This window comes from Chiloscyllium punctatum, chromosome 10, assembly GCF_047496795.1.
Source record: "Chiloscyllium punctatum isolate Juve2018m chromosome 10, sChiPun1.3, whole genome shotgun sequence".
Taxonomy (NCBI): domain Eukaryota; kingdom Metazoa; phylum Chordata; class Chondrichthyes; order Orectolobiformes; family Hemiscylliidae; genus Chiloscyllium; species Chiloscyllium punctatum.
In genome coordinates this window covers 12,975,952-12,999,075 of record NC_092748.1, presented here as the reverse complement: position 1 = coordinate 12,999,075, position 23,124 = coordinate 12,975,952, and the positions used below count along the sequence as shown (strand labels likewise).

General features: G+C 40.5%; 1 protein-coding gene across 3 annotated transcripts in view; it reads right to left on the bottom strand.

Annotated features, from left to right (window-relative positions):
• Positions 1 to 23,124, bottom strand: part of trak2 (trafficking protein, kinesin binding 2) — a 79,047-nt gene that overhangs the window by 5,528 nt on the left and 50,395 nt on the right. For all 3 annotated transcript variants that reach the window (XM_072578534.1, XM_072578536.1, XM_072578535.1), the window contains 12 exons: positions 21,942 to 22,018; positions 20,948 to 21,064; positions 17,737 to 17,946; positions 13,454 to 13,532; positions 11,657 to 11,787; positions 11,442 to 11,516; positions 9,306 to 9,440; positions 8,585 to 8,661; positions 8,096 to 8,296; positions 4,238 to 4,542; positions 3,032 to 3,340; positions 1,736 to 1,835 (listed from right to left, as the gene is read on the bottom strand). In XM_072578534.1, coding sequence (XP_072434635.1) covers positions 1,736 to 1,835; positions 3,032 to 3,340; positions 4,238 to 4,542; positions 8,096 to 8,296; positions 8,585 to 8,661; positions 9,306 to 9,440; positions 11,442 to 11,516; positions 11,657 to 11,787; positions 13,454 to 13,532; positions 17,737 to 17,946; positions 20,948 to 21,064; positions 21,942 to 22,018 — 1,816 coding nt within the window. The remainder of the gene's footprint in view (positions 1 to 1,735; positions 1,836 to 3,031; positions 3,341 to 4,237; positions 4,543 to 8,095; positions 8,297 to 8,584; positions 8,662 to 9,305; positions 9,441 to 11,441; positions 11,517 to 11,656; positions 11,788 to 13,453; positions 13,533 to 17,736; positions 17,947 to 20,947; positions 21,065 to 21,941; positions 22,019 to 23,124) is intronic.

Below are 23,124 nucleotides of genomic sequence, written 5' to 3'. Positions count from 1 at the left end.
GAACACCTTCAACACATTAACAATTGGTATCAGCCCAGATAAAGTTAACCTGAGAATGTAATTTTTAAAAAAAGTTTTGTGATTTACATTCAAAAGAAGTGAAAATGATATCGTCATTCTAACAGATGAGAGACTTAACAAACAATCAAGGTATTTTTCAATGTATAATTTCAGTTATGTCACACTGTAAACTTTTGCTATAAATTCTGTCTTACAATTGTGTCCTCCACAACCACCTGATGAAGGGGCAGCGCTCCGGAAGCTAGTGTGCTTCCAATTAAACCTGTTGGACTATAACCTGGTGTTGTGTGATTTTTAACTTAATTCAACTCAACCTGATGTACATAGATTGAATGTCCTCTTTCCATAATCAAGGAAATACAATCTATCATGTCTGTACTAGCTGACAAGTAGCCATAGAGTCACACAGCATTGAAACAGACCCTTCGGTCCATGCCAACCAAATCTCTCAAGCTAAACTAGTTCCGCTTGCCTCTACACCTTTCCTATTCATATACCTGTCCAAATGTCTTTTAAACGTACGTTCATGTACCACTTCCTCTGGATACTGTCTTCTACTATTGCCAAACATCCCACCTAACCTCCTTGCCAAACATCATTTGGGGCAGGGTGTGTGCCAACCCAGTCTAATCTCATTTTACTGCTTTTGGTCCATAGCCATATTAGGTTACAGCTCTTCAAAACACTAAATGTTATGAAGGTTTCTGCTACCCTTTCAGATAGTCAGTTCCAGATTCCCTCTGAATCACTTTTAAGTTGCAGTCTCCTGGTTATAAACAGCACAGCCCAGAATATCCAGGCCTCTCTGGGGCTGGTTAGTTCAGATGGTTCAATTGCAAAGCAGAGTGATGCCAATAGCATGGATTCAAATCCTGTATCCGCTGAAGCTACCATGAAGGCCCCACCTTCTTAACCATGAACACAGTGTGTGACCCTAATATTAAATTCACTAATTTGAGTAAGTCAGTCAGCCAGCTCTATTCCAAAGAAAACAACCCTAAGCATATCTATCATCCTCTCACACTAAAATTTAGGCAACATCATTGTAAGTCTCTTCTGCACCCTCTTAAGAGTAATGACAACTTTCCTATAATCAGCCTGAAATATTAACTCTCTCTCTCTCTCCACTAGTGCTGCCACTCTAAGTATTTCAACATCTGCGCATTACTTTGATTTTGTTTAATTTCTTCCTACCTGCCTTCAAACAAAAAAAAGGCATCACCTCATTCAAGCTTCACAGGGATTCTCCTCCTTAAGAGGAGAGAGCAGAATGGCATGTGTTCAAATTTAAGAGAGTGGATAGAGAAAATAAGGAGGAAATTATTTCAATAGCAGGAGAATCGATAACCAGATCTACAAATAGAAACAGAGGGAAGGTGAGATATTTTCTAATGCAGCGAGTTGCTATGATCAGTACACGCTGTGTGAAAGCGTGGTGCAAGAAGATTCAATAACATCTTTCCAAGCATATATACACAAATCCTTTCTGTAGGAAAGGGCAGGGAGTGGTTCTAATTGGACTTTAAAGCATGAAAATGCAAAATGGGGACTGAATGGCATCTTTCAGTGACACAAAATCCTATAATTGGAAACCTGGCAAATTTTATCCTCTCAAGTTCATACCATTTCAAAAAACAGTATTAAACAGGGCTGCTGATGAATGGAGATGACAGTTCTATTGGAAAACATCTCTCAGTGTGGGCGAACGACTCACCTTGATGTGACTTGAGCAACATCTGTGGGATGGAGGATCCGGCAGGTAGTGAAGGTGAAAGTAGAGTTGGTTTGTGACAGACATTTGCCAGGATTCCGCACTAAATATTGAGGGAAAGGGGAAGGATGTTCATACCAGCAATGATACAGATTTCCAACATGACAACAGTTCAAACTTTTCATGGGCTTCTTTTCAAAAAATTACATACATCAATGCTTATACGCATCAACCTACACCTAACTCAGTTGGCCACTTGTGAATTGTTTGGTTGAAAGAGTCCAAATCTCCAGACAAATCCGACCTGAATTGAATTCTAAATAATTTGCTCGAAAGCTCAGTTTTAATGCCCTTTTTCTCATTTAAAGTGATAAAGGACATACTTCATGTTATTTTGGCACCAATTTAGTTATATATCATTCTTCCAGCATACTTTTTATAATTGTTCATAGTTCCTAACTTTCAGTTCATCCTACCACAACAATTACATGGTTAAAGTGTTAGAAGGATGTGAACCAAGCATCATGTTTTCTCGTGCACAACTTCTAACTGGAACTGAAATAAAAAAGCCAGCTCCTCTTGTAATGAAAGGGTTATACTCTTCATATAATAATATGAATGTTAGACTCTAGCATTAGTTTGTTAATGGGGATTATGATTCTTCAAGCAGAAAAGTTCCTTTTATTCCATTGGATAAGGGATATTGGTGTTTAAGCACCTGTGTGGGGAAAACTGCAGCCTATGTCTGAAATATTAGGGACTGTGGTCAAGTATACAGAATACGCTAAATTAGTGCCATTTAATATGAAACGTCATTTATCACACTGCATGAAATAAGGTGTAAAATGTGAGATTTGGAGCAAATTTAGAGTGATTTATTGACCTGATAGATTGGTTCAAAGATCATTACATGCAATTTCTTTAGTTAAAACTCAAAAGTGGCTAGAGATGTTATTAAGTGCATATTTATGTATTATATGTGGAATAAACTGGTGACAGACACAAATGTGCTGGGCTGACTGAATATACAACTAAATTAGACAGTATCACGATTGACTCTGGTAGTAGCTCAATTTTTAAAGGAATATTAGTACGATTGGAGGCTCTAGAGGCAATTTGTGTAAATTCCTCTTTTACAAAACAAAGGTAAATCATCTCCAATATGAGAAAGGAGGAGAGATAACATGTACAACCTCCCCAAAACAATCATGTCTATTACTGTCCAATTCTTGCTCATCTGCTCCTGTTGCACAAGGTTCCAGTTTATTGGTCCACCAGTTATTATGAAGCATAACTCACCAGCTGTTGCTTCCTGAGGAGAGAGGCTGGTCATTGGCAGAAAAATATCTGGTGGTTTCTCCCATCTCTTTGATAGCTGCTTCTCATTATCTTCACTTTCCTCTTTCTCCTTTGTTCCCTCGGGCGTAGAGGTAAGCTGCGCTCTAAAGGTGATCCCCTCCTCACTGTCCTCTTCCAGCTCAGACAGGTGATGCACGTCATCTTCTGACAGTGGCTCAAAGCCTTTAGTGAGGACGCCTGGTCGTGGGTCTAAAATCGTACCCAAGTTGGGCTGTGCTAACTGTTGCCACTGGTGCAAAGTCATAGAACCTACCAGGTGGGATGAAAAGACAATTTTTTTAAAATCAAAAAGAGGAATCTACATGGTTAACCAGATAAATGCACCATCGATAAAAAAAAAACAAAGTCTCGGGTGGTAAAAATACAGATACATTTTTACAACTTAAAAAGACTGAACAACTCTGTAGTAATTATGTTTAAATGGTGTGTGTTGATTTATAAGATATGATAGCAAATGCTTGCAAGAACACTGATGGCACTGTAACAGAAAAGATCTTTAGATAATGGAACAGCAGTTGACCAGGCTTTGCAAGAGCTTTTGTAGTGGTTCAGCAATCTGTTTGATCACCTAAGAGCCATAAAACAGTTAAACTCAACAAGAACAAAACAACAGGTTTTAGAATGTATTAAAATTCAGATACAAAGTAAATTATAATTCGAAACTCTGGTCACCTTCAAGAGGAGGTACCATGAACTGCATGAATAGACAAAGCTCCTGATTCCAAGGAAATTCTTTCTGTGGGAGTTTGTGAATGTAGGACCACATACATTGCTCTGTACATAGTCTTAAGATGAATGTTTTGGAATAAGCTAATTATCTAAACATAATTATTGTGTTTAACTTTAGGAATCAGTTATTAAAAGGGTGAGGTTTATCCAAACATTGACTAGATCAAGGCTGTATACCAAATACAATAAATCTTAATGTTTACAGTCAAGGTTTGATTGCCTCATAACCCAATAGTGGAACTGGGCCACTGGAACTGAAGGTTGGCCAAGGACCAACCTTCATCAGATCCTTCTCTACACCATTTCATAGCTGCTAATATGCTAAAACCTCTCCATGTGGTTCTGGGTGTTCTGCTCAAATTAATGGCAAATGCAATTAATAATAAAGACTGACCGTCGATTAGTCTCTACCCTCACCTTCTATTGGCTTGACTATCTGTAGCTTCTCAGGTAGGAATGTGCGGAAACAGCTGGACACTCCTGAAATACAGGACATCTCTGTGAGATCCGTGACATTGGTCCCTGTGGAGACCACACTCTCTGCTGGTGTAGTGGATCCACTTTCCTCCCCTGCTGCCAGGGCCAACAGCTTCCGATCCCGCTCATCTTCAAAGAACATTTTCTCACTCAGGTAATTCTCCTGCCGTAAGGAAAGCCGGCGCAGGGCAGCAGCCAAGTCTTTGCCCCCAGGGGTACCAGGCTTCCCGGTCTTTGAAAGATTGCTGAGAGAGAAATAAGAGCACGAGCAACAGGTTATGGTGAATCAACTGGCAACATGCAGCCAGAAACGTGTAATTCCATGTCAACTTTAAATTCACGGAGGAGCGTACACACATTTTTATTTAATCGGAACATATTTCACAAGCTATCTGCAGATAACAACATCTTGATTAAATCAATCCAGTGACATCTTACACCTAAAGTATTAGGCTGTCAGTTGAGCATTAGATGTCCCAGTAACAACTATCCTGTTTCAAAATACCATCAAAAACCAAACTAAAAGTATCCATGTAAACAAAGGTGGCGGCTTGGGAGGAATAAATTTACTCAGCCATCTGAAAAGGATCAATCTAACTCTGAAAATTGGTGTAAGTAAATCAAACAAACCATATCATTCTATCTACTAAGGGATTCTTTAATCCCACTGACAATTTAGTACTGGGCTTTGTGCCATTGTCAGCTGCTTTGCTACAATGTCGGAATTAAGGGAACCTGAACTAACCACCTCAATATTATCCCTGTGATATCAAATGGTCGTGGAAAGGTTGGGTAGGGCAGAGGTAGAGAAAATATTACCATTTGTGGAAGCAATCAAGAGTGGAGGCCACAAATGTAAGATAGTCATTTATATTAAATGTGAATTCAGAATTAACTTATTTCCCTAGAGGTGGATTGTAATGTGGAGTTCCTTATCACATGGAGCAGATCATGAAGACCAAAGATGTAGTTTAGCAGAAGTTAGGAAGTGAAAGATGTTTTGATAGGATAAAGGTTATGTAGAATGAGTGGACACTCACAAAGAATAATTATTGGCTAGATCAGTTGGCTGAATAGCTTGATTCTAGACATGCCAGTTTATATATTAATCAACTGACAAGCACAAGCAATGTTTATTGTCTTTTGTTTAAATGAACAATTAATAGTTTTGAATGCATTTTGTACAATCGAGTTCACTCTTCCCTTTTGCTTACGTCCATCATATGAATGCCATTACTTTATTGGAAACAAGTCTATAAAATCTGCTACAAACATGAGACTCTTCAGATTTTAACTATATTCTCCTCTCCTCTCAGCATTTCCTCCATGGACCCTGGTTCACTCTTCTATCACTCCTAACACTTACTCACTTTCCCATACAATCACAGAAGATGCAACTCCAGCCCTTTTACCTCCTCAATGTCCAAGGTCCAAGCAGTAATTTATTTGTACTTCTTTCAATCCAGACTAGGCTGGTCACAATGCTGATTCCTCTACGTAGGCAAAACCAAAGGTAGACTGAGTAACTACACCCCCGCTTTGTCCATAAGAAATACACAGACCCTCAATCACTTTGCCCTCAGGCTAACATCTCTGTACTCATCCTGCTACAGTGTTCCAGCGAAGCCCATGCAACCCAGAGGATCAGCACTGATTTTTCACTAAGGCACTTTACAGCCTTCAGGCCTCAAAAGGAGTTCAACAACCAAACAATTAATGCTGTCCTCCAATTTAAATACACCGCCTCACCTTCATGTCTTGTTTGCTGACCTATTTTCTTATACTCAAAGTAAGCATTGACTCCCATTTTGCACCTGTGTATCTCCTCTACTGCCATTAACACTCTTGGTCGTTGTTCTTGGCACCCTCACCATCTCCATTCCACTTTCTACTCCTCCCCATTGTCAACATTTTCTAGCCCCCTTCAGTCCCAGGTGAGGTGCCGGAAGACTGGAGGTTGGCAAACGTGGTGCCACTGTTTAAGAAGGGCGGTAAGGACAAGCCATGGAAGTATAGACGGGTGAGCCTGACCTCGGTTGTGGGCAGGTTGTTGGAGGGAATCCTGAGGGACATGACGTACATGTATTTGGAAAGGCAAGGGCTGATTAGGGATAGGCAACATGGCTTTGTGTTTGGGAAATCATGTCTCACAAACTTGATGAGTTTTTTGAACAAGTAACAAAGAGGATTGATGAAGGCAGAGCAGTAGATGTGATCTATATAGACTTTGGGAAGGTGTTTGACAAGGTTCCCCATTGGAGACTGATTAGCAAGGTTAGATCTCCCGGAATACAGAGAGAACTACCATTTGGATACAGAACTGGCTCAAAGGTAGAAAACAGAGGGTGAGGTGGAGGGTTGTTTTTCAGACTGGAGGCCTGTGACCAGTGGAGTGCCACAAGGATCGGTGCTGGGTCCACTACCTTTTGTCATTTACATAAATTATTTGGATGCGAGCGTAAGAGGTACAGTTAGTAAGTTTGCAGATGACACCAAAATTGGAGGGGTAGTGGACAGTGAAGAAGGTTACCTCAGATTACAACAGGATCTTGACCAGATGGGCCAATGGGCTGAGAAGTGGCAGAGAGAGTTTAATTCAGATAAATGCGAGGTGCTGCATTTTGGGAAAGCAAATCTTACCATGAAGTGTATAAGTCCTGCCAAGGTCCTAGGGAGTGTTGCTGAACAAAGAGACCTTGGAGTGCAGGTTCATAGCTCCTTGAAAGTGGAGTCGCAGGTAGATAGGATAGTGAAGGCATTTGGTACGCTTTCCTTTATTGGTCAGACTATTGAGTACAGGAGTTGGGAGTCATGTTGTGGCTGTACAGGACATTGGTTAGGCCACTGTTGGAATATTGCGTGCAATTCTGATTTCCTTCCTATCGGAAAGATGTTGTGAAACTTGAAAGGGTTCAGAAAAGATTTACAAGGATGTTGCCAGGGTTGGAGGATTTGAGCTACAGGGAGAGGCTGAACAGGCTGGAGCAGTTTTCCCTGCAGTGTCGGAGGCTGAGGGGTGACCTTATTGAGGTTTACAAAATTATGAGGGACATGGATAGGGTAAACAGGCAAAGTCTTTTCCCTGGGGTCGGGGAGTCCAGAACTAGATGGCATAGGTTTAGGGTGAGAGGGGATAGATATAAAAGAGACCTAAGGGGCAACTTTTTCACGCAGAGGGTGGTACGTGTATCGAATGAGCAGCCAGAGGAAGTGGTGGAGGCTGGGACAATTGCAACGTTTAAGAGGCATTTGGATGGATATATGAATAGGAAGGGTTTGGAGGGATATGGGCCGGGTGCTGGCAGATGGGACTAGATTGGGTTGGGATATCTGGTCAGCATGGACGGGTTGGACCGAAGGGTCTGTTTCCATGCTGTACATCTCTATGACTCTATATTGGAAACTGAATGTTAACCCTGTTTCTTTCTCCGCAGTTGCTGCCATATCTGCTGAGTTTCCCCTTCACTTTGTTCTTATTTCATATGAACTTCATTCTATCTCCACATAAAGCCATAAGTTAATAAGCGCACCAATGCTAGTGCAAAACAGCTAAAATGCAAGGTCGCTAATAACTGAGCTAGCAATAACACACAGTGGGAACAGAACGCAGTTCAGCTCCAGTTTTGTGCTATGATTCAGTTTGTTGAGCTTGATAGAGAGCATTAAATAATTCTTCAGGCATTGTGCTGAAACACCAGACTCCCAGCACATAAAAGCAATTCATATGCTTTTCCTTTAGCTGACCTGCTCACTAACTTTGGCCAGTCAAAGGACAGTTTATTTTTGTTTGCTACTTACCAGTGAGCACCCTGTTCACTTGCAGCGTTCTTTGTCAGCTTTGTATCAGTTGTCCCCATGACAGATTGGTGCGGTTTCACTGTCATGACAACAGATGAGCAACCAGATCCTGGAATAGATCCCAGTGGGGATGCCAACTTGTGGGATTGTATAGTTTCATTGATACTTCTGACGGTATGGAAAACCCGTTTATGTTGATTCCTGAGGCAAAAACACAAAGATGCACGAGGTGAACCATTTAAATCAGGTGATGGTATCAAAGAATATGGAACCAAAGGTGGAGTTAAAACACAGATTAGTCATGATGTAATTGAATGGTGGAACATCAGAGGGATTAAGTGACCTAAACCTGCTCTGTATTCCACAAAGAAAGGATGGGAAGGAGATCCATTTTTAGATTTGTGACGCTCAAGTTCTGTTCAAACAAAACTTTGTCCATTCAAAGTGCAGTTGGAACAATAATGGAGCAGATGAACTATTTCCAATTACCTTTGGTCTTGAATGGTTGACTCTTCCAGATTTAGCTCTCGCCGCATGCTTCCCTCAATCTCAGCAGCTATGGAGTCCTGTAAAGATAACACATTGCATATTCAGTTTCCAAACCTACCTTTTCTCCCCCAATTCTTTCCCTTGATTTGGGCAATGCTGGCTAGGCCTGCATTTAATGCCCTTCCTCAATTGCCTGAGTTGATGGGGAGCTGCCTTCTTGAATGACTGCAGTCCATAGGGTGTGAGTACACCCCAACACTGTTATAGAGTGTGTTTAGGGATTTGGATCCAGTGACAGTGAAGGAATAATGACACAGTTCCATGTCAGCATGGTTAGTGTCTGTAGGGAACTTGCACGTGCTGATAGTCCCATGCAACTGTTGCCCTCAACCTTTGAGATATAAAGGTTAGCCAGGTGCCGTTGAAGAAGCCTTGGAGAGTTGTAAAATTTTAAAGAAAAAAAATATCAGGAGCATTAAATATGTACCGTAACTCCAATATGAATATCAAAGTCTTGTATAACATCAGACCATGCATTATTATAAAAGTCAAAGTCGTCACATTGCTATATGCATGGGGCTGGTGTGCAAGCCAACAGTGGAAACCTGGAAACCTTGTCCAGATCTTTTGCTCTAAAGTCAATACCCATGATTTAAACAGTAAGATTTTAATGCATTGACTGTTTAAAAAAAAGTGTGGATTTGAAGCAATGACTCCATACCATTGGGAACATGCTGTAGGACTGGGGCCGCTGAAGTGAGGATGATGTTGATTTGTTTCGCAATTCTTTTAGTTCCTCTTGGGATTCATGCAATATTCCTAAACACTCAGCATGCCGATCTTGCACTTCGAGTAGCTGCAGTGAACAGGGGCAAGATTAAAATGTGAAAGAACAATCCACAAACTTTGGAAACACCACATTCTGTCACATCGGGCAACGTGACCCACCCTCCCTTTCCAGAATGTGAGGGTGCCATCAATACAGTACATTCTCAGCTGTGTGACAGGAGGAATGGGGAATGACATCCATTCAGTCCACCTTAACTATGGCAATAAAGGCAAGGGGCAGCAGCAAACCAACAACACAACTTTAGTGTTGAGACATTTTGCAACTTGGCTATTTTATATGATGGCATCTTAAAATGCAAGATCAGAAATCAGGTGGATTAGACAGTGAATTAGGAAAAAAGGTATAAATCAATTCCTTAATGATAGCTATTCACACACACAGTTCTGCTGTTGGAGATTTCTCCAAATTGCACATTAATTCCCTCTATATTGTGACGGAAGGTGCTTTTCTGACTAGTTCACACTCAGTCGATAGTATTCTTGCCTCAGAGTCAGAACCTTGTAAATTCAAGTGCAACTCTGAGAAATTTTAATGAAATCTAGGGACCAAGATTTTTTGAGAATGATCCAGTACTGCACAACAACAGTAGAATCAAAGTAGGGACTGACTAATTTAAACGTGAACTGGTACAGGGGCCACCATTTATATATGTTATACTCTTTATTAAAGATAGAACAATATACGCTGAAAAGACCTTCATACATTAGGTTAGTAATACAGTAAGAGATTTGCATTCCACATTTGGTCTTTAAGATGTTCTTTAGCTATTACAAGAAAGTGATCTTTCAGCCCAAATAGTCAATGCTAATAGTTGTACTCCACACAAACTTCCACTCAGCTTCCTCATCCCAGACAACCAGCATCTCCTTCTATTCCTTTTCCCTCATGTTTATGTAGCTTCCCCATGAATGCATCTAAACCATTTACTTCAACTCCTCCCTGTAACAAAGTTTCATGCACTCCACTCCAGTGTTGAGAACTTTATTCTGAAATTCCTCATCGAATTTATTGGTGACTGTCTTATTGTTATGGTTCACATTTCGATACTCCTCTAAAAATCAAAACATTTACCCTATCAACCCTACAACCTTCTCTTTAGGAAAGAGCCTCAGCCTGTTCAGTCTTGCACCTGGTTAGTTCTGGTCGCAGCCTCATGAATCATTTTCACACCTTCCCCATAGCTTCTAGATTGATTTTGGAGTTATAAAATCTAAGTCTAACTTTTAACTGAAGAAAACTAGGAATATCATTAACTCGACTTGTTACATGCCTAGTAGATTAGTTCGCCTAGTGGGATAGATTGGTCCATTCTATACTGAAATTTGACTTGAGTAGAAATATAGTTCTCTTAAATCAATCCCATTGTACACAAGTATAAGCAATATCTGCCATAACTGAGCACCAAATGGACACTATTACTAAGACTGAACGACTGGATATGGAAAAGTACTGAGGCACAATTGTTAAGCATACTCAAGGCCGAGATGGGCAGATTTATAAATGAGAATCGAGTGTTATTGGGACAAGATAGGAAAGCAGAATTGAGGATTATTAGATCAGTGCTGAAAAATGTGTTGCTGGAAAAGCGCAGGTCAGGCAGCATACAAGGAGCAGGAGAATCGACGTTTCGGACATAAGCCCTTCTTCAGGAATGAAAAGCCCTTCATTCCTGAAGAAGGGCTTATGTCCGAAACGTCGATTCTTCTGCTCCTTGGATGCTGCCTGACCTGCTGCACTTTTCCAGCAACACATTTTTCAGCTCTGATCTCCAGCATCTGCAGTCCTCACTTTCTCCTAGATTATTAGATCAGTCACAATCTCACTGAATAGCAGAGCGGACTTGATGACAAATGGTCTACTTCTGCTCCTACATTTTATTCTATGTTCACTTCACCAGAGTCAGAATTGCTTGCCTGAGGTTAGAGCAGGTGCAACCTGAAACATGAAAATGCACCACTACTGTAAAAACATTAAAATTGGCATAGGGCTAAAAAGTGGAATACTCACTTCTGCCGTGAGCTGTCTTTGGGCATCTTTGGATGCCTGCAAATGCTGTTTAAGTTCCTCTTTTTCAATGGCACACTGGGAAAAGAAGCATCAAAATCCATGACATGTTTTGAAATCGAAACAAAACCCAAGTGGTAGGCAGGCCTCCACACCAGCCTTGTTGATAGAATTTCTGTTAAAATTTATGCCACAGTTCACAAGTATTTCACACTTGCCTCTTTGACTTTAAGCTGCAGCTCCACAATTTGACTGAGCAAGTTGGTGATCTCCTCCTGGTGACGTGCAATGTCATCATTCTTTCTGGAGAGTTCGTCTGCCAGGTTGGAAATCTGGATATTTGTTTCTTCTTCAGAAAAGGAAAAACAAAAAGAGAAATGGAAGGATAAGGTAAGTTAAGAAGACAAAGTGATAGTGAATGCGTGAATGTGACAGATCATTCCAATCAACACGAATTCCGTGAGGTACTGCAGATACTGGGCTTCTTCCAATAGAACCTCCCAAATCTGCCTTAAAAGGGCAAACACAGAAGGCATTACAGAACACCACCAGATGAAGAACAAAATGATACAACATACAAAAAAGAACTGAACCAAAGGACCTTATGATCTATATGACTAAGCACTGCACTGACCGGTGCTTGACCACAGGACATGAACTCCCAGAGAGAGGTTAAAGATTTACAATTACAGATTGTACTGGCTTTAAAGACTAACATCACCAGATTTAAAAATCATGGTTGCAGATTCAGAATTTGCTGCAATAAAATGACAGACAATTTTTTTGCACAGAAGCCATGATTTTCAGTTGGACATGACAGTCTGGAGTACGGACTGCATACATCCTCTGGTATTCAATTTAACTCTTAACAAAATTCTAGCTGGCACTTTAGTGTAGACTGCCAAGACAGAGAAGGCACCTATCAAGTGATACCTTAAATGTAAAATTGGGAAAGTTTAAGAATTAATACTGAAAAGGTGTTTCAACAAGTGAAGATTGTGGATAACTTCATTCAAATCGTATGATTGACAGATTTCCTACGTGTCCAACTGAGACACTAGTGCTAAGTTTTGAAAATCCTCTTACATCCAGCCTGTTCTTGTAGATATATGTAAAAGATCTCGTGGCATAATTTTAAAGAAAAATGGGCGAGTATAACAGTGGTGACTAGTCTAAAGCACTTCACTGGCTGTCATTCTAACATCAGATTGTGAAAGTCACTGACTAACTATTCCAATGACAAGATATTCATTGCAGCAGTATCGAGTGGAGTTGAACATTGAGCCCATACAGAAATTCCAATGTCACTGACTCCATTGAAACTGCCCATGAAATTGAAATTTCCAACAGGATATTCCCATGTCTGTAACCCTCTAAGAAAGTGGGAAACATCAGATAGTCCAGACTTACTTCAGCTTAGTAATTACCAGGAAAAGTTAGAGTATTAAAAATTTGGCTATCTATTAAACTGAAACTGACCCCTACCAACTCAATATCTCACCACTGCACTGCCGTAGTCAGACACTCCCTCAATCCGACGAGACGCACCTTGACATGCTGCCATTCTTCCAGATCCTGCAGCAATTCTCAACCCCAAGTCCCTACTCACAGCCTGGATCAGATCTCTTGACCTACCCTAGACATGCTTTTATTTCCTGACAATCAATCCCTTTCAGCCATGTGGCATTCTACCCCAACTCTCACATGTGCTTGGCCTTTAACAGTAGTTGCTGGCTGCACTGAATGTTTAAAATTGCAGAACACCACATTTTACTGCTGCAAAAGGGGACGCGCTTTCAACTCTGATTTTCTCCCCTGCTAGCTGCAAGGATTTCTGGACAGTCTCTCCTGTTTCATAACTAGAAGCGCTCATCTAGGACATTCCAAAGTCATCTAAATGTATTTGTATTTTTTTTTAAATGTCTGATCACAGTCAGAAATAGTGTTTCTGACCTCGATTGAATTTCTGGTCATTACATAAATGCAAGTCTCTCTTTTCCTTTAATTGTACTTACTTAACTCCTTCACACAGTCATTGACCAACTGCTGTTCCTTCTCTTCATAGTTGATCGTTTCTGTCTTCAGGTGACAAGCCTTTGGAACAAAGAAACAGACAGCAATCAGACAAAGTAAGGACATAGACAAATTATTTCTTCATAGCATACTGCAGTTGGTACTTTCCAGCATCAGGTCCTCCGACAGCACCCAATGTTTATAAGGGAGTGTTGGCACTCGCATGCTTACAGTTCAATATCGATGTCAGAAAGATAGCACAGAATTAAACAAATGCTCAACTGTAAACAAATATATTTATTTGCATGAAACTTAGAATAAGGTTGACACCAGGCCCTTGGTTGCAGTTACAGCTCCTATATTATTCCAATAACACGCTCTTTCACTGTCTACCTGCTGAAAGCAAATTCCCACCTAACAAACTGATGTGAATGTGCCATTTTCCTCTCTAACCATCATCAGGACGTAAATGGAACAGACAAATTGTGGCAGCTTTATTCCTGAAACACTTATGCCTTAAAAACAGGCAGAATTTTCCAAGTATGTTCCATATCAGTTGTATTATCACAGAGGGTACTTTTATTATAATAGATTAGACTAAGTTTAAACCAGGGTCAACACATTAACTGGTGTGTCATTTTATCTCATCTGTCATAAGCCTTAATCTGATCCTTTAAGGGATGTACTATATCTCTGTGTACAGCTAATTTCAAGGTAACAGGCCTAGTATTTGGCACTGTGACTGAGCATGTTAAGGATTAAGTGTAAATATTCATTCACAATATTGCAAATTAAACAACAGTTTTATGATAAGTTTTCAGTTCCAGGAATAAAAATTATAGGTGCAATTTCGAACAGTCATTAACCTTGAACAGAACCTCAGCCACTATCAGCTCTGCTGTTAAAGAATTTCAGTTGGAGAACTCAGAGACTGGCACCAAGAAAATCCAAAGAGAAGTGATATTTGATTCACACTAACAAGTGACCTGCTGCTAATCTCGGTGACAATTCCAGGGCATCTACATTGGGTGACACGGTGGCTCAGTGGTTAGCACTGCTGCATTAAAGCACCAGGCACCCGGTTCAATTCTACTCTTGGGGGCTGTCTGTGGAGTTTGCACATTCACCTGCATCTGTGTAGGTTTCCTGCGGGTGCTTCAGTTTCCTCCCACAGTCCAAAGATGTGCATCATTGGTTAAGTGGATTGGCCATACTAAATTGCCTATATTGTCTAGGGACGTGCAGGCTAGATAGATGAACCATGGGAAATGCATGGTTACAAGAATAGGGTAGGGAGGTGAATCTGGGTGGGATGCTCTTCGAAGGGTCGGTGTGGACTCAATGGGCTGAGTGGCTTACTTCCACACTAGAGGGATTCTATGCACCACTATTCCTGGTCATACTCACTAGCAATGTGCTGCTAATCAAGGTGGCTCTTTGTACAACCTCAGGGTGCTAATCCAGGTTGTATGCTCCCAGAATCCCATACCACTTGCCTAGGTTGAGTTAACTGGTGCAAGTTAGATTAGCAGCATTGGTGCTATCTAGTGCCTAAATGCCTAGTCTTGGTCACACTACTTAGCATTAATACTACCGATTGCGGCTGTCCTACACAGTGACCACTCTTTTCACCAAGGTCATGTTACCTCTGGGCCCACACAGTTCTGAAAGTTTAATTTAATTCTGAACAGCAAGTTTAAATTATCCAAACCTTGATTGTGGTAGCCTTATGGAACTCTTTGAAAATTGTTTATTCACCAATAGTATATAATTTGGTTCACGGGCAGAAATCCAAAAGTTGAGTAGTCATAGATATTTTCAGCGCAACACCAAACCAGTGAAAGGAAAACAAAACTACTGTGAGCACAGATGGGACACAAGGTCCCAACTCTGCTTCGAGTTCCCCAGATATAACGTTGAATCCATAAAAAGATGCTGAACAAAAGGTAAACTCTCCTCATAAGAACAATAGATTTGAACTAGGAATAATTCATTCAGCCCTTCAACCCTGCTCCACAGTTCAATACAACTCAGCATCATTTGAGACTCTCGACCTGGTCAATATCCAAGACTGGGCTGATGAAAGCCAAACGACAACCAATCAGCTGATTATCTCCTTGATATTCAATGGCATCAACATCGCTGAATTCTCCCACTACCAATACCCTAGACTTTACTGATGAGCTAGACCAGCCATATAAATATTGCAGCTTCAACAGCAGGTCAGAAGCTGGGAATTCTACAAGTAACTTACCTTCTGGTTCTCAAAAACCTGTCTACTATCTATAATGCACAATTCAAGAGTGTGTTGAACTCACTGCTTACCTGGATGAGCGTAGCTCCAAAAACATTCAAGCAGCTTGGCAAAACAAGTAGCATCCAATCCACCACCTTAACAGTTCACTCCTTCCACCAGAAAGGCAGAGTGGTGGCAGTGTATACCACCTATAAAACACACTGCAGTAACTCCCCAAACCTCCCTCAACAGTACCTTCCAAATCCATAACCTCCAACATCAAGGAGGACAGGAGCAGTATATGACTGGGAGCACTACCAGCAACTTCTTTTTAAGCCACACACCTTGGAATGTGAAACTGTATCACTGTTCTTTTACAGTTGCTACATCAAAATTCTGGGATTGCCTTCCTGACTGTACTGCAGGTATACCTACATCCCATGGACTGCAGTTCAAGGCCTGGCACACCACCACCTTCTCAAGGGCAACTATGGATGGGCAATAAATACCAGTCAAAGGAGCGAAGCCCACACCTCGTTAAGGCCAAGTAAAAGGTTCAACTATAGCTGATCTTCCACCTCATCTTCTCTAATTAACCCTTAATTCCTTGATTTTTTTCTAGTATCCAAAGATTCTCCATCTCTGTCTTGAAATGTGTCCATGGTCCTCTGTGGTAGCAAACTCCATAACTCTTTCAAATAAAGAGACTTACTCTCACTTCAGTCTTAAATGGTCAATCCCTTATTCTGAAATGATCCCCATGTTTTATACTCCTCAGTCAGAGCAAAAAGCTTCTTAGCATCTATCATTTTGAGATTACTTCTAAACTCTAGGGAACACAGACCTTGCCTGTGACAGAATTTCAAAAAACACTCTATTGAGTATGGGTCATTTTGCCCTTGCCTGATGAAAGGCACTTACAGACATGCACACTTCCTTTCCATGGAACATCATAGTCAAATGACCTGTTTGGAATTGGTGCAGTCTCATGTTTTCCATTATTTTATATGAGGAAAAAATGCAAATATAAAACTAAATTAGGGCTGGTCTGTTACTGCAAATGCACTTTGCTAGTAAACAATCTTGAGATAACTCTATATAAGGTACGAGCTAAAATGTTGATGAAAATATAAAAGTTTAAATCCTATGTGTGTCAAATAAATGCCAAATAAATTGACAGAGCAGCACAGCGGCTCAGTAATTAGCACCGCTGCCTCACAATGCCAGGGATCTGGGTTTGATTCCAGCCTCAGGAAACTGTCTGTGAAGAGTTTACACATTCTACTTGTGTTTGCATGGGTTTCTTCCAGGTGCTCAGGTTTCCTCCTACTGTCCAAAGATATGCATGTTAGGTAGATTAGCCATACTAAATTGCCCATAATGTCCAGGGATGTGCAGGCTAGGTGGGTTAGCCATGGAAAATGTAGGGTTACAGGGATAGGATAGGGAGGTCAGTCTGGATTGGATGCTCTTCGGAGTGACTCGATGGGCCAAATGGCCTGTTTTACCAAACTGTAGAGATTCCATGATTCGACACTGTCCAAGCCAGGGTGCCTTGGCAATTTCACATCAACACACACAGCACTGGTCCACTCAAGACTCCTTCCTCTGTGTCCACTTGTCTCAGATGTGAATGCAGACATCTACCACTTGAAAACCAGTGTAGCTTCTAAGACAGTCTACACAGACTGAATGGCTTTCTTTACACTGCAGTTGTTTTAGGATTGTATTCAAATAGACAAATTTGATCTTAGTTGGTAGCTTGGAGTTTAAAAAGTGTAAATCACATATGGTTAGAATGATACCAGCCCAATGAAATACACAGAATTATACAATGTTAGGAAAAAGCCATTCAGGGTAATTGGTGTGCTGCACGAGCCTCCTACCCACCCTACATGCATACCTTTCTAAACCGACCAGCATATCCTTCGAATATGATCATTTGCATGTCAAATGTCTCTCACAAACAAAACAAATATACAACTAGGCTTGTGATGCGTCTGGTACACCTGTGTTATTCTAAATTCAGGGTTCTGTCACAACACCAACCTCAGAACGAAGAGAGAGGTTTTCATCCTCCAGTTCTCGCAGTTTAATCTGCAAAGCATCCAGTTGCATCAAGCTGTGCGACAGGTGAAATGACTCATTTTGGCGGAGTGGTGTAGAGCAGCTGGAGTCAGATTCACTCTCCTCTGAAGCATTGGCCACCACTCGCAGGAGGTCATCCTTCTTGGTCAGCTCATGCTGCAGTTGGTTAACCTAACAGAAAGAACATGGTCTAAATGACGGATAATTGGAAAATACAGAATACCATTGAATCTGAAGGGCAACATTCATCGGTAGAGGAAGAGAGTTGGGGAATTGTTCCCAGTATTCTGCTTTCAGAGCTGCTCTTGACCTAAAACAGGTTACATTGTCACATTGCTGTCTGTGGGACCTTGCTCGATGCAAATTGGCACTGAGTTTCACAAATTACGATTGTGACTTCACCACAAGAGTATTTCATTGGAGATAATTTGCTTTGGAAATGTACACTACAAATTCTGTGTTTTCAACAACCAGATCCCACATTCCCATCATCTGTTCAACTCAGTCACAGATGTACAGCACGGAAACAGACCCTTCAGCCCAACTCATCCATATCGACCAGATATCCTAAACTGATCTAGTCCCATTTGCCAGCATTTGGCCCATATCCCTCTAAACCCTTCCTATTCATATACCCATCCAGATGCCTTTTAAATACTGTAATTGTACCAGCCTCCACCACTTCCTCTGGCAGCTAATTCCATACACCACTTCTGAAAATATTGCCCCTTAGATCCTTTTTAAATCCTACCCCTTTCACCTTAAACCTATGCCCTCTAGTTCTGAACTTCCCTATCCTGGGGCAACTAACAGCAGAGGAAGTCAGCTGTGCAAAAGTTCACTGCTTGGTTTTTCCCACCTCCCTCTCTCTTCCTCTTTTTTTTAAAAAGAAGTGTCGTTTTCATCTTTTCCCCCCCTCAAGTTCCAAAACAATGCAACAGCTTACAAAATAGTAATTACTGCTTCAAGAATCAGGAAATCAGCTCCAACATTGAAAATATCTCAAAAAAAGAGTCACAATTTTTTCCCGTCCTCCATCTTGGATTACCTGGAATCCAAAAGTAGCCTCTTTTACAAAGCTTTAAGTCACTCCTTCTTACATCTTCACCCCTTTATAGTTTGACATTCATGCCTTACATTATACTGGTGTAAAAGGTCAGGCACACTTGGACGTTATGGATTCTGAAGAAAAAGTACATGCCCATCACCTACCTTCAAACAATGTGTAGTGGCACTTGTATGTTTACTTGACTTAAGGAAGTTGAAAGTTTGTGTGTAATGCACAAAATGAACAATTCTAGTACAGAAGCAAAATACTACAAATTTGGACTAAAACAAAACTAAGGAAATGCTGATCAGATGCAAGCAGGTTAGGCAGCATCAGAGGCAGTGGAGAGAAGAAGAATTACTGTTTTAGATCAATAATCTTTCTTCACAACCGGGCTTTCGATTTGTAACAATAGCTCTGTTTTTCTCTCCATAGATACTGCCTCACCACTGAGTACTTCCAGAATTTCTGTTTTTGTTTGACTAGCACCTTTAAAGCAGCCAAGCATCTAAAATCACTGAATCAAACATAAACTGACAACAAACCAAAGAAGGGGATACTAGGATATGTAACCCAAGATCAGTTTTAAAGAACATTTTAAACGGAGGAACGAGAGATGTTTAGAGAGGGACTTCCAGACATTGGGGCCGAGATAGCTTAAGGCACTCCTATAAACACCAGGGGGTAGACAGGAGGATAATGAAAATCAGGAATATGCAGAAGTCCAGAATTGGATGAATACAGAGATCTCACAGAAGAATTGCCAAGATTACAGAAACAGACAGAACTAAGGCCATAGTCGTATGCTAACAATCAAAATGAGAATTTTAAAAATTCAAGACTCTCTTGGAGTGGGAGCTACTGCAAATCAGTAAATACCAGCTGCTTTGTGAACAAAACTAGGCACTTTAACCATGTTTCAAAAACATAAATAAAACATATCAAGAGCGTATATTTAATGCAAAGTTATAAGTCTCACAACACCAGGTTATAGTCCAATAGGTTTAATTGGAAGCACTAGCTTTCGGAGCACTTCTCCTTCATCAGGTTGATGAAGGAGTAGCGCTCTGAAAGCTAGTGCTTCCAATTAAACCTGTTGGACTATAACCTGGTATTGTGAGATATGTAACTTTGTACACCCCAGTCTAACACCGGCACCTCCAAATCATATTTAATGCAAGCCACTGACTGCAGCTGTTAATGATTTTTTTTTGCTCCCTGAACAACCACTGCATGCTGTGAATGCACTTCTTCTGCAGGAATGCTGCATTGCATTGCAGCATCCACAAACTGGGAGATGCTGATTTCCCACAGGATGTACATTAAGTATTCAAACATCAATTGGAAAAACTTGGGAGCAGATATCCAGAGCAGTCTATACCAGAGCTACCAACACCCTTTCTGCCATCAAAACAATGGATTTCAAAAGGATAAAAGTACAGTATTTTAGGTGTGAAGATTTGAAATAAAAACAATGTACTGGAGAAACTGAACAGTTCTGGTGGCATCAGTGAAGAGAAATAGAATTAACGTTATGAGATCAATATGATTCCTCTTCTGACCCGAAGAAGAATCATACTGGACTCAAATGAAAACTTTCTGACTTCAAAGGCTATATGTTTAAATTAATACCACGTTATAAAGTCTACTCAAGCATTTGATTCAGTTCTTTTTTAAAACGTGAGATTTTTATTGTTTTATCTATTAATTCTCGGATGTGGAGCTGAAAGACTGGCTGTGTGGAATGCTCTGCCCCAGAGGGCAGTGGAGGCCCAGTCTCTGGATTCATTTAAGAAAGAATTGGATAGAGCTCTTAAAGATAGTGGAGTCAAGGGGTATGGAGATAAGGCTGGAACAGGATACTGATTGGGAAAGATCAGCCATGATCATATTGAATGGCGGTGCAGGCTCGAAGGGCTGAATGGCCTCCTCCTGCATCTATTGTCTATTGTCATTACTCTTTTGACTGAGAGGCATGCTAAACCACTTCAAAGGGCATTAGCATTGGACTAGAGTCACTTGTGGGCTAGGTTGAAAAAAGAACACATTTCCTTTCCTAAAGGTGAAATAATGGTGTTTGATTTCACACTTAAGCACACTTGTGATTTGAAAGTAACCACTCACTTGATCGTAAGCCTGAACCAACTGTTCTTCCAAGAGCTCATTTCTCTCCGTCAATACCCGGTTCCTATGCAATAAGGACTGACCTATTCGGGCAGCCAATTCCAAATCGCGATCTCTCTGCCAAATAAAAACAAATGCAAAATGACATTTTCATAGGTATAATGAGTTCATATCTTGAAGCATCACATTCTTATGGTTGCACATTCAATTCACTTCTTCAACTCCACAAATCTACCATCTATCCCAACAAATACAGCAAACTTTGTTGTAACCAGCATCTTATGAACTGGCACTCTTGACTCAACTGGCAAAAATTGTAAACCTCAAATACCGGAAGTTTACTTGATTATCGCAATCTCTATGATGTTCAAATAATCAGTTGAAGGTGCGAGTAAGAACGCAACATGAAGAGAAGTACAGGCATCTTTTCAACTAGGAAAAGATGTTCAACCTCAGGGAATAAACTAAGAGGGAGTATTTAGAAAGAGATTATGATAGAGATAAAGGGAGAAACCATTTCTACTGGCAGCAGGGCCCATAATTTGAGACCATATATTTAAGATAATTGGCTGAAGACTCAGAAGAGAGAAGATGATTACTTATTACTCAGTTAATTATGATAACCTGTAAACCACTGCCTGGAAGAAGATTCAAAAGTATTTTTCAAAAAGGAAAAATAAATTTGGAGATAAATCTACAGAATGGAAGAAGAGCAAAGATGACTGATTGGGGGTAGGTTTTCAAAAAGCCATTGTAACTACAATAAGCTAAATTGCTTCCACTGCAGAATGATTCTAACTGTGAAAATTTCAAATATTGATTGTAAAAGAGATGAGGTGTCAAATTTACACCAGTCTGTGTCTCAGTTTCAGCGCTACATACTATAGAACACTACTGGCATACCAGATGTTAATGCTCCTTTTTTGATTTCTAAACATTTCCCTTTACAATGGCTTACTTAAGGTAATGTTATTGCAGCTAAAGCATAGCTCACCTCAGCCAGTAGGTGCGTAACCATATCGGTGTCATTGTATGTCCTAGTCATCTGATCCACTCTGTTGGAACTGAGAACTGGGGGAGGTAGAAATTAGAAAAATAGACAACTTTTTAAACTTTGGGTTAAAACAAACAAGAGGGAAAAAAAGGAGAACGTAATTCTATTTGCACAACAGAGCTTTGCAGATGTTACATTAACACAAAAAAAGTGCCATCATAAAAAAAATTAATTATACTTTTAAATCTGCACCCTCCTGCTGTTGAAAAGTCACTCCCTATTTACTCTGTCTGCCCTTTGCAGAATTAAGATATGCTTTGTTAAGGATTGAGAACAGGTCATGTGAAGTAAAGTATCTAAGTTCTCTATATCTAACCTATATTTATGCAACATCCCTACATTTTCACACTGCTCTGTTGTACCTGATGAGGGGCTGATTAAGAACACGTTGCTAGTTTCTAAACAGATGCTGAGCCCTGGTGGGTTGAACTGGGTACGGCTATAGAGGATGAATGTGATAGGAGTCAGTACCACTGCAACAGAAACTCTCCGAATATTCACCCCAAGGACCTTGACCCCCAATATAAATAGGAAATACAAGTAGGAATTGAGCTGGAGACATTGGATGGGTTTGTTTGTGGTGGTGGGGGGGGGGGGGGGGGGGGGGGGTGGTGAAGAGAATAGAACAGTAATTCATTACTTGGGGCTGATATCATTCAGCTTAACTTCACTCATGAACATTGAACAAACAGCTCGAGGGGAATTGGGAAGAACTGAAAAAGAGAGAGAGAGAGAGAGAGAGAGAGAGGTCCAGTGGATTTATAATTAAGCATATTGCACTTAAATATAATCATCTCGACTTTGTACTCATGACCTTCAACAATACTGAAGTCCCAAATCCTGTAAGATGAGTGAGAGGTTGAACTAGCTGTTGTTGTTTACAAACTGGTTTCAGTTTGTTTGTCCAAGTATCAATCTAGCAGAAATTTAACATCCCTGCTTTAAATACACACAAAGTCTATTTCAACAGACTAAATATCTGCCAAGACATCAAAGGAAAATTTCCCTGTTCTTTACAATGATATGATGGATTATTTCATGTTTACCTTACAGAAGCTGCCTTGATTTAACATTGTGCATGAAATACAGCACCTTCTCAGAATATCACATATAGTGTCAGCCT